Below are 17,898 nucleotides of genomic sequence, written 5' to 3'. Positions count from 1 at the left end.
ATAAGTCAAGAAAGCCCTCAATTTTAGAAACTTAGAAAAATATTTCAAAATTTAGGAACCGTCAAAAAAATGACGATTTAATTTGTTTAAAAATTACATTTTTTAAAAATAGTGTAATTATTAAATTAATGTTCAGTTAGTGTTAATTAATTATTACTAATTTAGTATTAATACTAATATCAATTAATTAAAATAATATTGCAATTAATATTTTGTGTTAATGTAAAATTATAAACTAGTAGAATTTTTGTAATAAATTATTTAAGTTTATTACTAAAATAAAATATAACAATTTAATAGCACTATAATCGATTACTAGTCTAACTGAGCATCGTGCTTATTAAAATATAACAATTTAAACTTTTTATTTGGCAAATAGTATTATTTTAGACCTTGATTATATGTTTGCAGTAATGTTTGTAGGTAGCTGAGACCTTGGGGTAGATGTTGATCATAGACTGCAAGACTAACATAAAATACTGATAAAATATTTTTAGGTTAAGGGCATTTTTATTTTTAAGATAAATTTTTATACAGCTTTTATGTTGTTTTGTGTGATTAATTAATTTTATAATTTGTCTAAAAAATTCTATAAATTCGTAACAAATTATTGAACCAAGCTTTATATTTTTCTCTTATAATGAAAAACCAGGTGATGATGATGGGTTATTTCTCCGAAATATAGATTGCAATTTATATTATCTGTAAATATATTTTCAGAAAAAAAATTCAGCTAAATAAATGTAACAAATTTAACTAATTTTAAAACAACATTTATTTAGATAAATTTTTAAAAATATTTATATTAGTGGGATACTTGATATAAAAGAAATAAAAATAAAAAAATTTAATATAATTTTAATGTTTTTCATTATTAATTTTATAGTATATTTTTAGTTACTGTAACATTTTTAATTGTAATATCTGAATATACATATCATTTTAATTAATAAAAAAAATTATAGTACAAAAAACAGCCATTAGTTTTATAGTATAGTTTTTTGGTTAAAAGATTGTTATTGTTTGATGTTTGCACATCTAAAATTTTCATTTTCAATAACATATTTATTAGTTGGGAGAAAATACGTTTAAACCCTTTAAGGTTGTTCTTGAATACAATTTTTTTGTCGAATACATACACTTACAATCCGTAAGAAATTCAAAACTATGTTTGTAGTTTAAAAGTTAGTTAAGTTTTAATTTAAAAGAAATCAATATTTTAAATAAAAGTGTAATGGAGGCTCTAGGTAAATTAGAAATGCGGGATTTAAAATCTAATCAACAAGCTATTGATGACATTATTTTTTGTGATACCAATCATATTAATACTGAATTAAATTATTATTTTTTGATAATCGTCATATAAAATAAAAAATGTAAAATATATCAGACAATTGACCAATGTTTTATTATTTTCACAATATTTCAATTATTTTAATTATATTAATGAAATGCAATGTCAGGTTGAGATTTCTGGCAAAAAGCCGAATGGTCTGAAGTCGAGTAATATAAGCATAACTGGGACGTTAAACATTCAGTCGTGTATCTGCTCCGTTGTGTTAAGGGTCCTTTCTTTAACAGTTTTATATCGAATTTGTAGTTACAATGTCCGTAATAAAGAAAGATACACCAATGATGCCAGCATTGGGCGACCCAGTAGCTTTTGCAAAGGATTTTTTGGCTGGAGGTATTTCAGCTGCTGTATCCAAGACTGCTGTCGCCCCTATTGAACGTGTAAAACTGTTATTGCAAGTACAACATATTTCCAAACAAATTGCGCCGGAAGATCGTTATAAAGGTAAATAAATCCGAAAATTAAATAGCCCGAAGAAGTTAATGAAAAATTTACTAAAAATTGGGATTAAAATAAAAATTTACTCATTAGGTATGGTTGATTGTTTCATTCGTATTCCTAAGGAACAGGGAATGACTGCATACTGGAGAGGAAACATGGCCAACGTGATCAGATACTTCCCGACTCAAGCATTGAACTTTGCATTCAAAGATAAATACAAGCAAGTATTTTTGGGTGGAGTTGACAAAAATACCCAATTTTGGCGTTATTTTGCTGGTAATTTAGCATCTGGTGGAGCTGCTGGAGCTACTTCTTTATGTTTTGTCTACCCATTAGACTTTGCTAGGACTAGGTAAGTCCTTTATTTTATTAAAAAAATATCATCGTACAATATATGTTTTTATAAGTTTAAAATTTTTAAAAATAATAAAACGCATTTCACTCAATAGATTAGCTGCTGATGTTGGTAAAGCTGGAGCAGCCCGAGAATTCAATGGTTTAGGAGATTGCTTAACTAAAGTATTCAAATCTGACGGCATTGTTGGATTATACAAAGGTTTTGGTGTATCAGTTCAAGGTATTATTATTTATAGAGCTTCATACTTCGGTTGCTTTGACACGGCCAAGGGTATGTTACCCGACCCTAAATCTGCAGGCTTCTTGGTTTCTTGGGCTATTGCTCAGGTAATTCTATTACTATAACATAATCAAGTAAATAAAACAAATTTAATTCATGTCATTCAATCATAACTATACATTTAAGAATGTATAGACAAGCTATGATATTGTTTTAATCAGTAATGAAATTTTGAATTGAGCCTAATCGTGTGTTTAAAAGCGGGAAAACAAGAAATGAATTGTAATTATAGACAATTTCAGCAGTACATAATAAAATTATTAGTTGTAACGAGAAAAAATTGCATTTAACAAAATTAAAAATTTTTAACGAACAAACAGCAAAAGAAAAATTTTTAATAAAAAAAAAATACTTTTTTTACTTTGAAAATTATTGAATCATACTCGGGTTACTTTAATTGCTACAATATTTGGGAAACTTTTAATGATATCTTTTTTTATAAATTTCGTGTAGCACAAAAATATTCTTTAAAGAATTTTTTTGAGTGTAAGGATAACATATTCAAATTGCTTTTTATTTAAATTTTGATTAATTAATTATTAAAAAAAACATTTATGTCTTTCTAAATATGATATACTTCAGTAAAAGTGTTAAACATTGCTATCATGATTAGCATTTAAATTCTGAACTATTTTATTATGTAATTTTCACACAATTATTTTTTTTATGAATTAATTATATTGTATTATTTAGGCCGTAACAACTGTTGCTGGCATTGTTTCATACCCCTTCGATACAGTCAGGAGACGTATGATGATGCAGAGTGGTCGTGCTAAATCTGAATTAGTTTACAAGAGCACTCTTCATTGTTGGTCTGTAATTGCTAAGACTGAAGGAGCTGGAGCCTTTTTCAAAGGAGCTTTCTCCAATGTTTTAAGAGGAACTGGTGGTGCTTTAGTATTGGTATTGTACGACGAAATCAAGGACCTTATTGTCTAAGATAAATTAATTCCATTCATAGTAACCAATTAATAAGTTAGCAAGGATAAATCTAAAGATTCTCTAAGTTATATAAATGTGTATCATGTCATTTGAATATTTTGTATTATAAAACATCATTATTGTTATTACCTATGTAAATAAAAAATATAGTTGTTACTTATTTTTGCGTTAAAATTTAATTAGTATTATTTTAAATTTTCTTTATATTTTTTTATCTACAGATAGGTACTTTAAGTAATTCTATTTATATAACATTTTTTGCCTGGCGGATGATCAGCTATATGACTTTCAACAATCTTGTACAATATTGTCAATGCCAACTTAAATTTAGCGCCCCATATTAGTCGATACCAAAATAGATATTCAGTGCCACAAATGAAATTAGAAATTAACAATATTACAATTTGTTACGTGACACGACAAAATAATACTTAGAGATAAACTTTTAAAACTTCTATTATAATATAAATTATAATTATTTTAATTATTTAATGCATTTATAATTATATCTGTGAATTTTTTATAGTTAATCTGTAATGCTAATGTGCCCTTAAGAATCAATATTTTTAGACATATTTTTACAATAATACACTTAATAAAAAATTACAAAAATAGTATGATTTATAAATTACATTAAAAAAGCTATTTTATAGCTCGAGTTTACTTTAAAATTAATCATCACTAGGCTCGTACTCCAAATCTTATCTTAAAAATTGAAGAGTGACACATACAAGCATTTTTTTTTATTAAAAAAAATATGTGTATATATACGTATATTTTCAATATATAATTATTCATGTCATCGCGAGAATATAACTCCAACTTGTTATAGTAAATTTTTACTTATATAAAAAAATTATAGTTTAAACAAACATTTAATACAAAATAGACTATAATGTTCTTTTGTACATACAATCAGGGCCATATTAAAGATAAGGGGTTTTTGGCATACCTAATGTTTTTAGGATCATCCTCAAAATAATAATGATCATTATAAGTTTTCAACAAATATAGTATAAAATATTTGTTTCTTCATATAACCGTTAAATGTACGATTATAAATTTGTATTTAAATTATATTATTAATTATTTTTAACCTTTAAGTAGTATTTAATAAAAATTTTAATTTCTGTATTTATTCTCATTCAGTAGGGTAATTTTGTATAGGTGGTTCAGTATAGTTTTGTATAGGGAGATTCACCCTTTTAGTATCTCCGTTACAATTTTTTTAATTTAAAATCCTAAGGAGGTCCGTAACACCAAAACTCCATGTGAATATACTACTGTTGTTCTTAGTAATATAAATATTTCTAACTTTTTTGATTCACAATATGTTAACATTATTTTTAGGTGTCGATCTTTAATATTGAAATTTGCCTCTAAGAACTACTGGGGGGTGCAACTATATCTCCCCACTACCAAAGCCATCCACGAATACAATTCTGTATTTACCTGAGTATTTCATTATCTAAAAATTTTCAAAATTTAATATTTTAATTTCACGACAGTGATGATGTGGATATAACTTGTTACGCAGTTGGCTACTCTCGTGATAACAGGCCACATATTTGTGATAATATTATTAATGGAAATGGATAAAAAGTATATATTAAATCATTGACACATAAATTAATCTTCATCTACATTTCTATAAATTTTATATTTTTCTTTAAATTGTCCATTTTTATAAATCAAAGTTAGTAAATTAAATAAACAAATTTATATTCGGAACATCATATTTTTTTTTAGAGAAAATATTTTTTTAAATTTTGCTTCTTACCTAAAAAAAGAATTAGATATTGTGTTATTAATTTTAGTTAGTGTGTGTGTTAATAAGTAAGTATATAATTTAAACAAATTAAATGATTTATTTTATCATACACTTTAGATGGAGACTTATCCAGTTAATGTTTCTTCTTATATCAGTATTTGATTGTATAAGATCTAAACAAAAATTTAAAAAATACTTTCATTTATAATTAATGGCATTTAAAATATCAGTATGTTTGGTTTTTTTTGTTAACTTAAATTTAGAACGATATGAGTGAAAAAAAATTTAAATCTAAATTAAGAAGTTCAGAAACTACTAAACGTCGTTCAGAAGAATCAATGTTATCACCAGATTTTTCTCAAATTGCATCGGTAATTATAATATATCACATTTATAATTATAATTAATATTTAGGCTTAGAAAATGTTTTCTATATTTTATTTTAGATTAAATTTTTTTTTTATAAAATCAAATTTTTATCAAAATTAAAAATGGTATCAATAAGGGTGGTCACAAGATGTGTTAATACATCAAATATTGTGCATAAGTATTATGTTGTATTATAGTTTAGAAGCAAACAAAAAAACCATTTGGCAATATTAAATTTTATGTACCTTACTCAAATTTTTGTGTTGATCATGAATTGACATTATGTATTTTTAATTAAATATAAATAATTAAAGGCTCCCATTCAAAATTGTTAAAGCATAGTGTAATTTATAAATGTTTTGAATTTGTTTCATAATTTTGTGATGTTATAGCAAACTATTGTACATGAACAAAACCGACCTATTTGTATGGGAAGAGGCATGGCTATAAAAAGAATGACCCAGCAATCTTTAGAATCCAAAATGCAATTATTAAGTAAAGATATGGTATGTATATCTACTAATAATAATATTTATTTTTTTAGAAAAAAAGTTTAGGAGTTATATTTTATATTAATAAATATTGGTGTTAGTAATACACATAATAAAAATACAGCTTTATGATAACTATGGTGCTTCATGAAAACTTCTAATCTTTTTTCTATCTACATATTACTCTTCTCCAATGAGACAAATTTTATTGTGTATTCTTTGATTGGCATATCAATTAAAGAAAAGCATTTGTCTCTTTGCTTTTCTTTCAACATGGCTCTTCACATACACTAGTCAACAGGCCAAATATCAATATTAAATCCAATATTAATTTAAATATCTATAATATTATGTAATTTATTTTAATAAGATTATTTTTAATTTTAGGATTTTTCAAATTCAACCATAGAAAAACATTTCAATCAATTAAGATGGGAAAATGCTAAAAGTAAGTAAATTATCTTAAATATACTTCATTAAAGAATGATATTTAAAAATAAATCACAATATTTGTGTAGAATAAATTGTGGAATATATGTAACAAACAGTAGTATACATACAGGGGGGTTTTCATAGTCTAACCCTTCCAGAGCCAAACATTTTTTTTAAATTGTGTTTTAATATTCCATTATTGATTGTTATACTCATAATTTAAGTATTCAAATATTATTATTTAATATTAATAATTGTTATTTTATAATAAATATTAATTACTAAGTCTTTTGTTTACTAAAAATTCTTCACACCAACTCTAAATGTAAAAGTACAAATTAACATTTATTTCATGGACTTGGCTATTTTAAGGATAAATAAAATTTATAGATATTGTCTATTTATAACATTTAATTTGTACCCAGAAATGAATTGTATCATTTATGAATGACGAAAGAAAAGGTAATGATAATGTATATACACATTTTACTCAATAATATATATATTATTATGATTAATTTTTGTTGTAAATGTTTATGAATATTTATTATTATTATTACATATATTTTTATTATTTTCTTGTTTAATAACAATTTTATACCAATTAACAAGTTGTTTAAAATATTTTTTTTGATAAGTAATTTAAATAATTTTTAAACCTCCCTAACATATAAAATTTGAATGTACGTCACTGGTAACAGATAAATCTAATAACTTTAACATAACATATCTTTTTTTTTTATGACATAATTGGATTACATTCTAAAATTAGTATCAGTAATTTTTTTCTGTTACAAAAAAATATTTCTTAAAACTGTATTTTATGATACATAATATTTACCATAATTTTTTTTTCAGAAATTGAGGAAGATAATGAAAAAAAGTGGGGTTTTTTTTATAACAGTAGTCATAGTAGCAAAAAGTAAAAAATAAATATGGTATGACAACTAGTTTAATTGTGAATGTAAATGTTTTAAAAATAATGATTTTTCAATTTATTGACCTGTATTAAATTTTTAAGAATATCATTTTTATTATACAAATTATCATAATTATTACTATGAATTATAGACCAATGGTGATATTAATAAGTATTTTAAATCTTTATTTGAATCAATGTGTATATTATCATTTGTAATTTTAAATATATCTGTGATTTTTTTTTGCATGTTGATAAATTAAAATAATTAATTTGTAAATTCCATAATTGTTTTTTCTGGATAATCTAAAACTTTTTTATTATATTTATATTTAAAAACCTATAAAAACCATGACATTGTATTGTAACCATTTTACTGTGATTCATTTTATACATATATCATGTTTTTTCTATTTCAAGTTTATAGTGATATGTTATCAAATTTATAATTTGAATTATTTAGAAATAATTTGTATTTGACATGTGGTATTAGTAGCACAATGGAGATAAGTTTTGAAAAATTGGTTGGTTGATTTTAATATTATAGTATGATAAACAAAAAAACAATTTACAGATGATTAAAATATGGAATTATTTATTAAATAATAAATTATAATAGAGTTTATTATAAAAGGAAAATATGACTGACAATTGTGAGTTGTATCTCAGCAGAAGTACCTGATGGGGGGCACTATTACAGGTTCAAACATGGCAATATATAGTTTACCTTAAGTATTATAACAAGTGACTCATTTTACTGATTAGTAATTGAAGTCCCCTACCTTTTAGCAACAGAATAACCACCCGTATCAGATAATAAAACATTAAGAAACTTTTTTTTGAGGGAAATCGTAATGGCCATAAGAAATTTTAAATTTAAAAATTCTATATACACATTGTTTATGTACATTGATTTATAATAAAAGTTTTATAGATGTAATTTCTAAACTCTTCTCTCATTGCACTACTTAGTAAAATAAATTTTAAGAATATTTGTATTTCATATAAAATGTTGTATATTTGTAAGTAATTTGTTAAATTTTATATTTAAGTTTTATAAAATAAAATAAAAAATTATTGCATGTTGTAAAACATATATTTTTTTATTAAAAAAAAAAGATATAAATTACATTTTGACTTTTTAAATGCTAATAAATTATTTAAAATTAAATTAAATTGTAATAAATGTTATTTTAAATGTTTTTATAAATTTTGATCACCTGAATTATTAACTAAACAATAATAATATTTGGAACAAATTATTTATTAATTCTTACCAGAATTTAAAGGGATAAATAAATAAATAAACTTTTTGTTATAGAGAAAAAGGAGCTAAGTTAATTGTTCACTTTTTTTGTTATAGAATCTAATAAAAGGACTTTTATTACATATTATGATCCATGTTTTCTAAGGTATAACGCACTAATAAAAATTATTATCAAACAAATTACAATTTATCTAATACTTGCGGAAGCTTAGATTAAGATATTTTGAGACCTGGTGTTAAAATTTTAATTAGGCCTATGTAAAAGAAAAAGTTAGAATACTCGAAGTATTAAAACGGCTTCAATACTTTGGGTAATATAGTAAGCTATACATAAGTCCAACTAGGGAGCTAATGGGTGCTAGCTAATAAAAAAAGTTGAAATGTTTATATTATGCTATGTTACGAACCTTAATCTTCAGGTCAAACTGACCCAAACCGAGCTCATCAATTTGTTAATCGAACCAAATTAACTGAATATTTTGTCTCGGGCCAATTATTATTTTTTTAAGAATTTCAGGTGAAATACTTACAAAAAATTAAATATGTTGAAAAATGATACAATTATATTATTCTCTATCAATCTCAGCGTGATATTTGATTGTACTAATTGGGTTAACAGAGGAAAAGTCCGATTCAATTTTTTTTAATTTATTTAACTTGGCATTTAAAGTTTAAATTTTAAACCGAACGTTCCAAGTTTAGTTCAAAAATTAAAAAGTTCTAATATCATAACAAAATTATCACTATTATTAATTATACAATTATATTATATATATTACTATTATAATTTTATTCTAGTTTTACTTTTGGGACCCTATCCTTCTAAGCCTCCATAAATCTATGCTTGAAAGGAATTATTTAGTATTTGGAAGGACAAAAGCCACTCAACAAATTCTTATGGGCAAATTTTAATATTAAAGAGTAAAACCAAAAAAAAAAATAGTCGTTAAAAAAATGTTATGCCAATATTGGTACTTATAATATTTTATGTTCTTTATTTTATTTAATGATTATCATCATATTTTCAATGAAATATTATTGTGATAGCTTATCAATATACTAAAGAGCAATTCTAAAAAAAATTGGTGGCGCCAAAATTTATGTAGCCACTCCATACCAAAATCTTAAATTCAAAGCTCAAAAGGCTCTGATACTTGATATGTGTATATTTTAAATAATTTTGAAAATGGATGACAAAATATTATTTAATTTTTGTGGTTTGTTTTATTTGAATATTAAAATAACGAAAAAGTTGCTCTAAAATATTATTGAATCTAATACGAGAATAACTGTTACTTTCATAAGATTAAAGGAAGTAAAGAATATCTTAATGCTTTCTGCATAAAGAGTTACTATCATAGATATAAAATAATTATAATATTTATATCAAGTTGATTCGCATTACAATTATTATGCAACCGTTTCTTTAATTTGTTGCTGATTAAAAACTTTCTTAACTTAATTTACGTAATAAGATATTCATATTTTAACAATTTTTAGCTTTGGTACAATGTCGAGAAAAAATAATTTAACTAGGATGTGTAACATTTGAAAACATTTTCTTCATTTTTCGTAAGTACAGTAATATCCAAAACATTATAATTTTAAAATTCGCAATTTTCGTTTTTTTTTTTGCTGAAAATTGCTATAAACTTTAAAAATTGTTAAATTAAATCAAACATTTTTTTTAAGATCACCTTAAATGTGTTAATTTTATAACGCATATATTTTTTAAAATCCTACATTTTACTTACACACAACAGACCCTGTGGAATGATAATTTTCCATTTTTAAAAAGATAGTTACCCTAAAAAAAAAAATTTAATTAATAAGAGTTCAGTATTGTTAGTTGTAAATATTTAGAAAGGATCAACCTAATAAGTATATTGGGAGTATTTTCAAAAAAATGCTATTCAAGCTACCAATATCTTATGACACATTATAATTTTAATTTCAAAACTGAAATTTTAATTAACTAATGAAGATCAGGATAATCAAACTTTTTTGACAACATTCACTTGGAAGAGTTTTAAGCTATTAACACAATTTTATTCTTCAAAATAAATTCACACTTTGTAAATATTTGAAATAAATTTAATATTTTAATACTGGAATCGGAATACAATATGTAGTAATTCTTTATATTATAGGGTTTGGTGAAAAATCGAAGAAAACAATACATTTTTGGGCATGAGATGCAACGCTCTTGTTCTTATTGTTGCTGTAAATTGACGTTAAAAAATGGTTTGTCGCTATTTCAGTACCGTACTAGGATATGCAGTTTTTGTCTTTCTCTCTCCTTTTAGTTATCTACTCGCAATAGTTTTCATATATTTTATTAAATTTATCGTGAGAACATCGCGTGTTGGCCTTTCACTTTCGTCGCATATAGAGCTCGTGGATAAAACAACGTAACTGGTTTAGGGATTATGCAATTGATAATACACAGACGGGGTCGAAGAGATCGAGTATTCTTATTAGCGTCCACAGCAGTGATACGGTTGTTTAGTTCAAAGTGTGGTACTAGATACATACTCCGGTAAACGATGCAAGACAAATCGATGGCCGGTAAAATCATGTACGGCTGTTTAGTGTTCGCCACCGCACTCAATTTAGGTAAGCGTTTGTGAAGATTTTATTATAAATAGTGTTTTAAAATTAATAATGCGCGTAATATTTTTTTGATAAATTAAAGTTTTATAAAATGTATATATAAAAAATCCAACCATCTACTTTTGTGGTGTATTTACCGTAAAAAATATTAAAATTTAAACTATGTAATTACTAGGGATGCATGTATGCATCAGGAGTCAGGTACTCATTATTGAAATATTTTTCAATATTATAATTATTAAATTCATAGCATTTATACCACATAATAAGGTTTTATTAAAATTGTAAAGCGTTATGCTTATGTGTACCAAAAGGATCCTTATATGTTGTGTTGACCTGTGAATAGCGAATTCCTATAGTTAATAACTAAATTATGTTTGAAAACATTTATTTATTTCATAAATCGAATAAATAAACAAAGAGTCACTTTCAAGTTGTTATATAGATACTGAATGAATTATGTAGACACGAATTTTTACATTAAAATGTTTAAAAAAATCCGCCGTTCTTTTTATTTTATAAACAATCACTTGTTTAACCCAACTAAAATCATAGAAAGTTTGGGGTTACTTAGTTATCACTTATGACAATTTTTGATTCGACATATATTATGAAGAAATAATATTGTCAAACTTAGGTGCGTACAAGAGAGTACAATGATCCTAATATCAATTGAATTTTATTAACTCTTTATCATAAAAACAAGTTCTCTTTACCTTTTGTTTTTAAACTGCATAAATCTAGTCAGGGAAAATTTTATTATAATTAGAGTGACTAATAGAGTCATTCTTTTCTGACCTCCGTAATCAGTCTGGCTTAGAAGTAGACTACAGAAAAACATGATGTATGAATAAACATTCTATGATGTACAATAAATTGTATACTTGAATAAGTACCTTATAAAACATGGTGCATAAAAAAGATAATATTCGTGTAGATAATTGCAATATCTATTGTTTCTTATTTTTAAATTGTTAGATTGATTTTAATAAAATTATTATAATCACATTTCTATTGATAGTTTTTAGTTTTTGTACCAGGGAAACGATGTATAAAATTAGCGACCTATCAATCTACTTTTTGATTCTTCTAGCTTTGTATCTATTTCAATTCACTCTTTCCCATAATAAATGTTTGGTTTTAATTTATCTTGATTGTAAATTTATTTAAATAAAAAAATAATATTTAAAAATAAACGTGTTATATTAACATGTCTGTTTTCGTATAATTTGGGTAAAAATATTTTTGCTAAATTATTTAGCTGCACTCTGTCACGAAAGTTTAAATGTAAATATTATTATGTGTTAAAAACGTGAAAGAGAAGTTAAATCAGTTAAATAAGCGTTTACAAACCTTGATAATTGAAAAATATAAGTCCAATAGGCCTAAGCCAAAAATAATTTATTACTCAACTATCTTCTAATCATCAATTAAGTATCAAATATCTTTCAATTAAAAAATAATAACCTTTATTATAATTTACGTCATAATTATTTTATAAACTTAAGATTAACTGAAAAATCAGATAAATATAATTTTAAATTGATGTTTACCTTGTTTTAAAAATTGTGAAAGTTTGTTCGTGTATGTATTATATTTTTAGCCATGTATTTAATTTTCAAAGCTATAATTATTATATTATCAAAAATGGAAACAAGGATAGTATAGTATTAAGTGAAAAGTAAATGTCTAAACTTTATCATTACATTGAAAACTTGTTTGTAAAAATATGTATGTTTCATTGAAAAATATTTACAAAAGGGACAATTTTCTACAAAAAAAAGCCAATAAATTTGGCTTTTTTGTGATTTTTGTCTAGAAGATTTTTACTCATTTTTTTTAATTATTACTATATCAACATAAAGTTTTTTCCCTACAATATTCTGTTTCAATGTTTAATGAAATTTATTATTTGTTGTTATTTTTAATTGATAGGTTATATTTATATTAATAAGTGTCTTTTAATATTAAAATATACCATAAATAGTTCATATCTTTTTACTAAAAAGAATTATTTTTAATTACGATATAATTTGGAATGTTATTTTTTTGTTAAGTATATCATCTCATGTTAAGTACATGAGATGATATAGTTATAGTATAGTATGATGTATTTGATATCATATTTCAAAAAACTTGAAATAAAAGCATTTTAAGAGATTATCAAAGTATTAAAAAATGAGTTAAATTTTTAATAAACTATTGTAATTTTAATATGTGAAGTAATGTTTGTGGTCAAATTATTATTTAGTGAGAGTGAACTAAGAACTCTCATTTAAAATGAAAAATTCTGAAAATACTACATCGAGTTATTAATGAAATATACACAATACCACGCATTAATTAACCACAGATAACGTTATGGAATTGTAACAATGGCATACATGAGGATGGTAATTAATAGTTTCGTTCTCAACAGTCGTCTCTCATAACATATTGGACAACCTGAAACCTATATGACATAGTAGTTTCCGTGAAAGCTTTCGTGACGGAAGTGTTCTCAGTTTGTTATCAAAAATTACGTCATAATGAGCCATATAATAAATTATGCAATTGTTTTATTATTGTTGATACTATGATTGTAGATAACTCTAATCAATGTTAATACTAAATTTTCAATTTTTATATAATTTTAAGAGACTTGTTAAAATCATGTATATTGTTAACACGATTGAGTTTCTTTATGTGAACAAGTGTTTATGAAAAAGTATTCAGCTAAAAAAAAAGAAAAATACTTTGTTTTTAAGAGAGATAGAAACATCCACTCATGACTAGCAACAGATATTTTATTTAAGTTACGTGGAAGTGCGTGACTTTAAACTAGCAATGATCGCAAAAGTAATGATTCTATTTGTTTTGTACTTCACTTTAAAATGTGTTGTACGATATTGACGGAATACTAGCAGTTGTCTATTGAGATTGGTCAGGTCAGGTTATAAAAGGATTTGACAAAAAAAAAAAAAATTAGAGTTTGTTTGATTTGAACTCAGAAAATAACTTCCTCAGTTTTGAAAAGGTTTTTCTAACAACAAAAAGTTTTTTATTGTCTGTAGTTTTTGCAAATACCTACAATCATGATTGTTCGGTCATAAAATTCTAATAAAACTTGATCTAAATGACTCTTTAAAATGTTGATATATAATTTTGGGAAGTTTATAGTTCTTTTATTCAAAATTTTACTTTGAACTTTAGAAAATTTACTGAAATTTAAATTTAATATGTCAAATCAATGGCAAAAATTGTTTTATTCTTCAATTAAGAAATAAAACAAAAATCGATCAATTTAACATTAATTATCAAGACTAATTGGTAATATATTATTATTTTGACTGTGTAAGTGAAAATGTGTAATTGTAATGTTTGAGGTGGATAAATAAATGTTTACAGTTAAGAAATGTATAGTTTACAAACTATGAATAATTGTTTAACTGCATTGTAAATAAAAAAATCAATTGTTTCTGTATATAAGTTTTTATTTCGTTTTTCATGCATCAAAATAAAATAAATTAAATTATAAGATGTTATCGTTGTTATATATTTTTAGTTTACTCATTTTACGTTTAATATCATTTAGTCATTATTTTACAAAGATGTATGTTGAATACGGTATTGTATAAAATACTTATAAGTATAGGGTGGTCAAATTTTTTGGTGGATTAAATGTTGTATTATTACATTAATGGATTTCATTGAACGGACGATACAATTTGTATCTTTTAAAAATATATTAACTGAATGTAGCTAAAATTAGTACAAATATAATCATTTAACACAAAAAGTTTTTAGGTGTCATCATAAAGTTAATAGTGATACTTTTTTACCAAAATAGTTGTTTTTTATTGAATTTCCTATAACAGGGGTGTAAAATTTATTGAAAGGTTTCCTATTTATATAAACTATAATAATAGCATTTAAAAAATTGTAAATGTTATTTTCCGTCATTTTTGAATATAAATTTTTTAATGTATTTTAGGGGTATTTGCTTTAAAAGATAAACCAGAGCAACGTTCTGCGGGAATTACACCAGTTCAATCAAAGAGACAGACTGCGACTCAAAATGATGACTTTGACCTTCAACAAGCAAATGTAATATGATTAAATGAATTTTAATATTGATTTAGGTTTAAGCAGTGTCGTTATTTTTTCGAAAGGTTTCTTATTATTTTAGGTTTAAATACTCGGTATTATTTTTTCAATTGTTACTTTGAAAAATAATTGTTGTATACTTAACGTTAAAGATATTTATTGTAATATTTATGTTTTTAGATTTCTCAAGAGTACTTAGATTTCTTACAACAACAATCAAATGGCGAAAGTAATCCAATACATCAAACACAATTCAGGCAAAAAAATCAACAACCTATTTTCGGCTCTAGGTATTATTATTCAATAATTTATTTTACATAGATATAGTTACTAACAAAAAGTGCATGCCTCTACTTTAATCTAGTTATAGTTAATCTATTTTTTTATAATCTTGTAGAGTACTGAATAGTGCTTTCCCACCAACCACTACAACTACGACTACTTTATCGCCATTTGGTGCTGAACAAGTTCGACTTCAACAAGAATATGCAAGTCAAACGTTATTAGAACAACAGTCTTTATTTCTCAGACCTCGAGTTCCTCCAAATCAGCCTTTATCTACCCAGCCACAATTTCAACCACAACCATTAATACCTAATCAACCATTCCAATTCCAGTTATCACCATCTCAACAGCAAATTCAAACCCGGTTTCCTGTTCAACCACAACCTCAACAATCACAATTCCAAGCACAAGCATTAGAGCAACAACAAAATACTTTTTTGCAATCAACTGACTCAAATCAAAATTTTGATTCCCAACAGAATCCCCAATTATTACCACAAAATGATAACTCATTTTCTTTTGCTCAAATTCAATTTGGCCAAACAGAACCATCACCAGTTGAAACTATTCAGCCCGCTACAAGTTTTAAAGGTCAGAGATCTGTTTCCAAACCCAAATCAAATAATTTACCAGAACCTATTACTCAACAATCGATTGAATATACTACAGTGAATCCAGTTCTTTTGAACGCTCGCTTATTACAAAACGCAGTGTACGTTCATCACAATGGACAAATATATAAGCCTACTGAAGAAACCGATCAAGTCGTTTATATTCCTAGAAAAAAATTTCCATCGATCACCACGACTTTTGCTCCTTGGACAGTTGTTGGTCGTAATGAACAAAAAGATGATGCAGTTTTTATTTCAAACCCCACATATGAACGACAGAAATCAATTGTTTCGACTCAAAGACCCATTTCAAATCAACAAAAGTCTAGACAAGAAAGTAAGAAATCGAATAAAGCACAAATTAAACCTATTGGAACAAGGACTGAGCCCCCACCAAATGAAACTGCACCTGGTGAGTTGTTACCAGACAATTTCTTTTCTTCACTTTTAACTCAGTTTCAACAAGAACCAGCACTTGTATTCCCTAAAGCTCGGGGCAATCAAAGGTCAAAAGCTGTAAATACTAATACACATAATAGCGAGACTTCTAGGTATATACCAGACAAAAGCCAATTACAATTACTGCAATTTACTGACGAACTAAAATCACTAAGTAATTCTGAATTAAAAGTATTAGACGATGCTGGTATTCAACTTCCTATCAACGGACAATCTAGACAAGCATTTCGTAGTCGTCCAGTGCCTCAGCAAGTTGAATTAGATCAACAGCAAAGACAATACTTAGCTTCTCAAGGCATACGTAATTTGTATAGAGTGGATTATGATGAGTCGGGTAACCCATTGCCTTTAACTTATGTTTTAGCTTTAGATAATCGTACGAAACAAGATAATCAGCAAGAATAATTTTAATCGTAATGTCTTTTTATAAAAAAATCTTACGCCACTATGTAGATTGATACTTAGATTGCTATTATTGTTGTAATGATAATATGTAAATAACTGATTTGTAATAGTTGTGCAATATATTTGTTTATTTATTTTTTTAATAGGTATTTGAAATAGATTTAATGTTTGAAATACACAAAATTTAGTTCTTTTTTCGTTAAAAATATTATAAAAATAACATTATTGTTTTTAACATACATACTTATTTTGGAATAATCAACATTTCAAGGGATTTAAGTTCTTAAATTGATGTATTTAATAATTTTATCGATCTCTAAAAAAATATATTTAAAGTTAAATAATAGTAAATTATCAATAGAATAATTAAATTTTCTAAAAAAAAATCCTGTAAATAGGTATCCACGATTATTAGTTATTTTTTCAAGGCTTTTCGAGCTAAATATTTTTAATGTTTTTTAGTTTTAAATTAATAATATTTTTAATATATTTTTAATTTAAAATAATATTAACTACAAGTGATCAATTTTTATTATATAATTATGGTGTTCTGCCATTTTGATCATAATAAAGAGTTAAACAAATTGAAGCAGATTAAGACGAAAATATGCCTAATTGGAGCTGATATTTTTTTTTTCAAAAAATGTAATAAGTTTCATATGACTCCAAAGTTTGTTAGATTACCAAGTAAGTCAAACAATAATAATAATTTTTTCAATGGGTAAATTTCGCTTAGGAAAAGTTTCTTAAGTTAGATGTAATGAGTAATTATCGTAATAGAAGTAGATTGGAAATGGGGGCTTATCAATTACATTT

General features: G+C 24.9%; 3 protein-coding genes across 6 annotated transcripts; all 3 read left to right on the top strand.

Moving 5' to 3' along the window:
* Positions 1-1,519: 1,519 nt before the first annotated feature.
* On the top strand, positions 1,520-3,534 carry LOC126897081 (ADP,ATP carrier protein 2). Its single transcript, XM_050670495.1, has 4 exons — positions 1,520-1,798; positions 1,886-2,147; positions 2,245-2,479; positions 3,126-3,534. Exons 1-4 carry the CDS (start codon positions 1,606-1,608, stop codon positions 3,369-3,371), a joined length of 936 nt encoding a protein of 311 aa, XP_050526452.1. The 5' UTR covers positions 1,520-1,605; the 3' UTR covers positions 3,372-3,534.
* Positions 3,535-4,982: 1,448 nt separating this feature from the next.
* On the top strand, positions 4,983-10,170 carry LOC126907887 (uncharacterized). Of its 4 annotated transcripts, XM_050689559.1 has the most exons (6): positions 4,985-5,210; positions 5,409-5,516; positions 5,907-6,020; positions 6,393-6,453; positions 6,863-6,899; positions 7,296-7,371. In XM_050689559.1, exons 2-5 carry the CDS (start codon positions 5,415-5,417, stop codon positions 6,886-6,888), a joined length of 303 nt encoding a protein of 100 aa, XP_050545516.1. In that variant the 5' UTR covers positions 4,985-5,210; positions 5,409-5,414; the 3' UTR covers positions 6,889-6,899; positions 7,296-7,371. The 4 variants fall into 4 exon arrangements, with proteins under 4 accessions (XP_050545509.1, XP_050545516.1, XP_050545525.1 ...); XM_050689552.1 differs by lacking the exons at positions 6,863-6,899; positions 7,296-7,371 and adding an exon at positions 10,124-10,170 and having other exon boundaries at positions 4,983-5,210; XM_050689568.1 differs by lacking the exons at positions 6,863-6,899; positions 7,296-7,371 and adding an exon at positions 6,524-6,807.
* An 800-nt stretch (positions 10,171-10,970) lies between these two features.
* On the top strand, positions 10,971-17,252 carry LOC126907869 (uncharacterized). The gene is made up of 4 exons (XM_050689515.1): positions 10,971-11,239; positions 15,210-15,322; positions 15,503-15,612; positions 15,720-17,252. The coding sequence occupies exons 1-4, from the start codon at positions 11,170-11,172 to the stop codon at positions 17,080-17,082; spliced, it is 1,656 nt and encodes a 551-aa protein (XP_050545472.1). The 5' UTR covers positions 10,971-11,169; the 3' UTR covers positions 17,083-17,252.
* The last annotated feature ends 646 nt before the right edge of the window (positions 17,253-17,898 follow it).

Source organism: Daktulosphaira vitifoliae, unplaced genomic scaffold (assembly GCF_025091365.1).
Source record: "Daktulosphaira vitifoliae isolate Bord-2020 unplaced genomic scaffold, ASM2509136v1 Scaffold_1, whole genome shotgun sequence".
Lineage (NCBI taxonomy): Eukaryota > Metazoa > Arthropoda > Insecta > Hemiptera > Phylloxeridae > Daktulosphaira > Daktulosphaira vitifoliae.
Note: the sequence above shows the minus strand (reverse complement) of the source record. Positions and strands in the feature narration are given on the sequence as shown.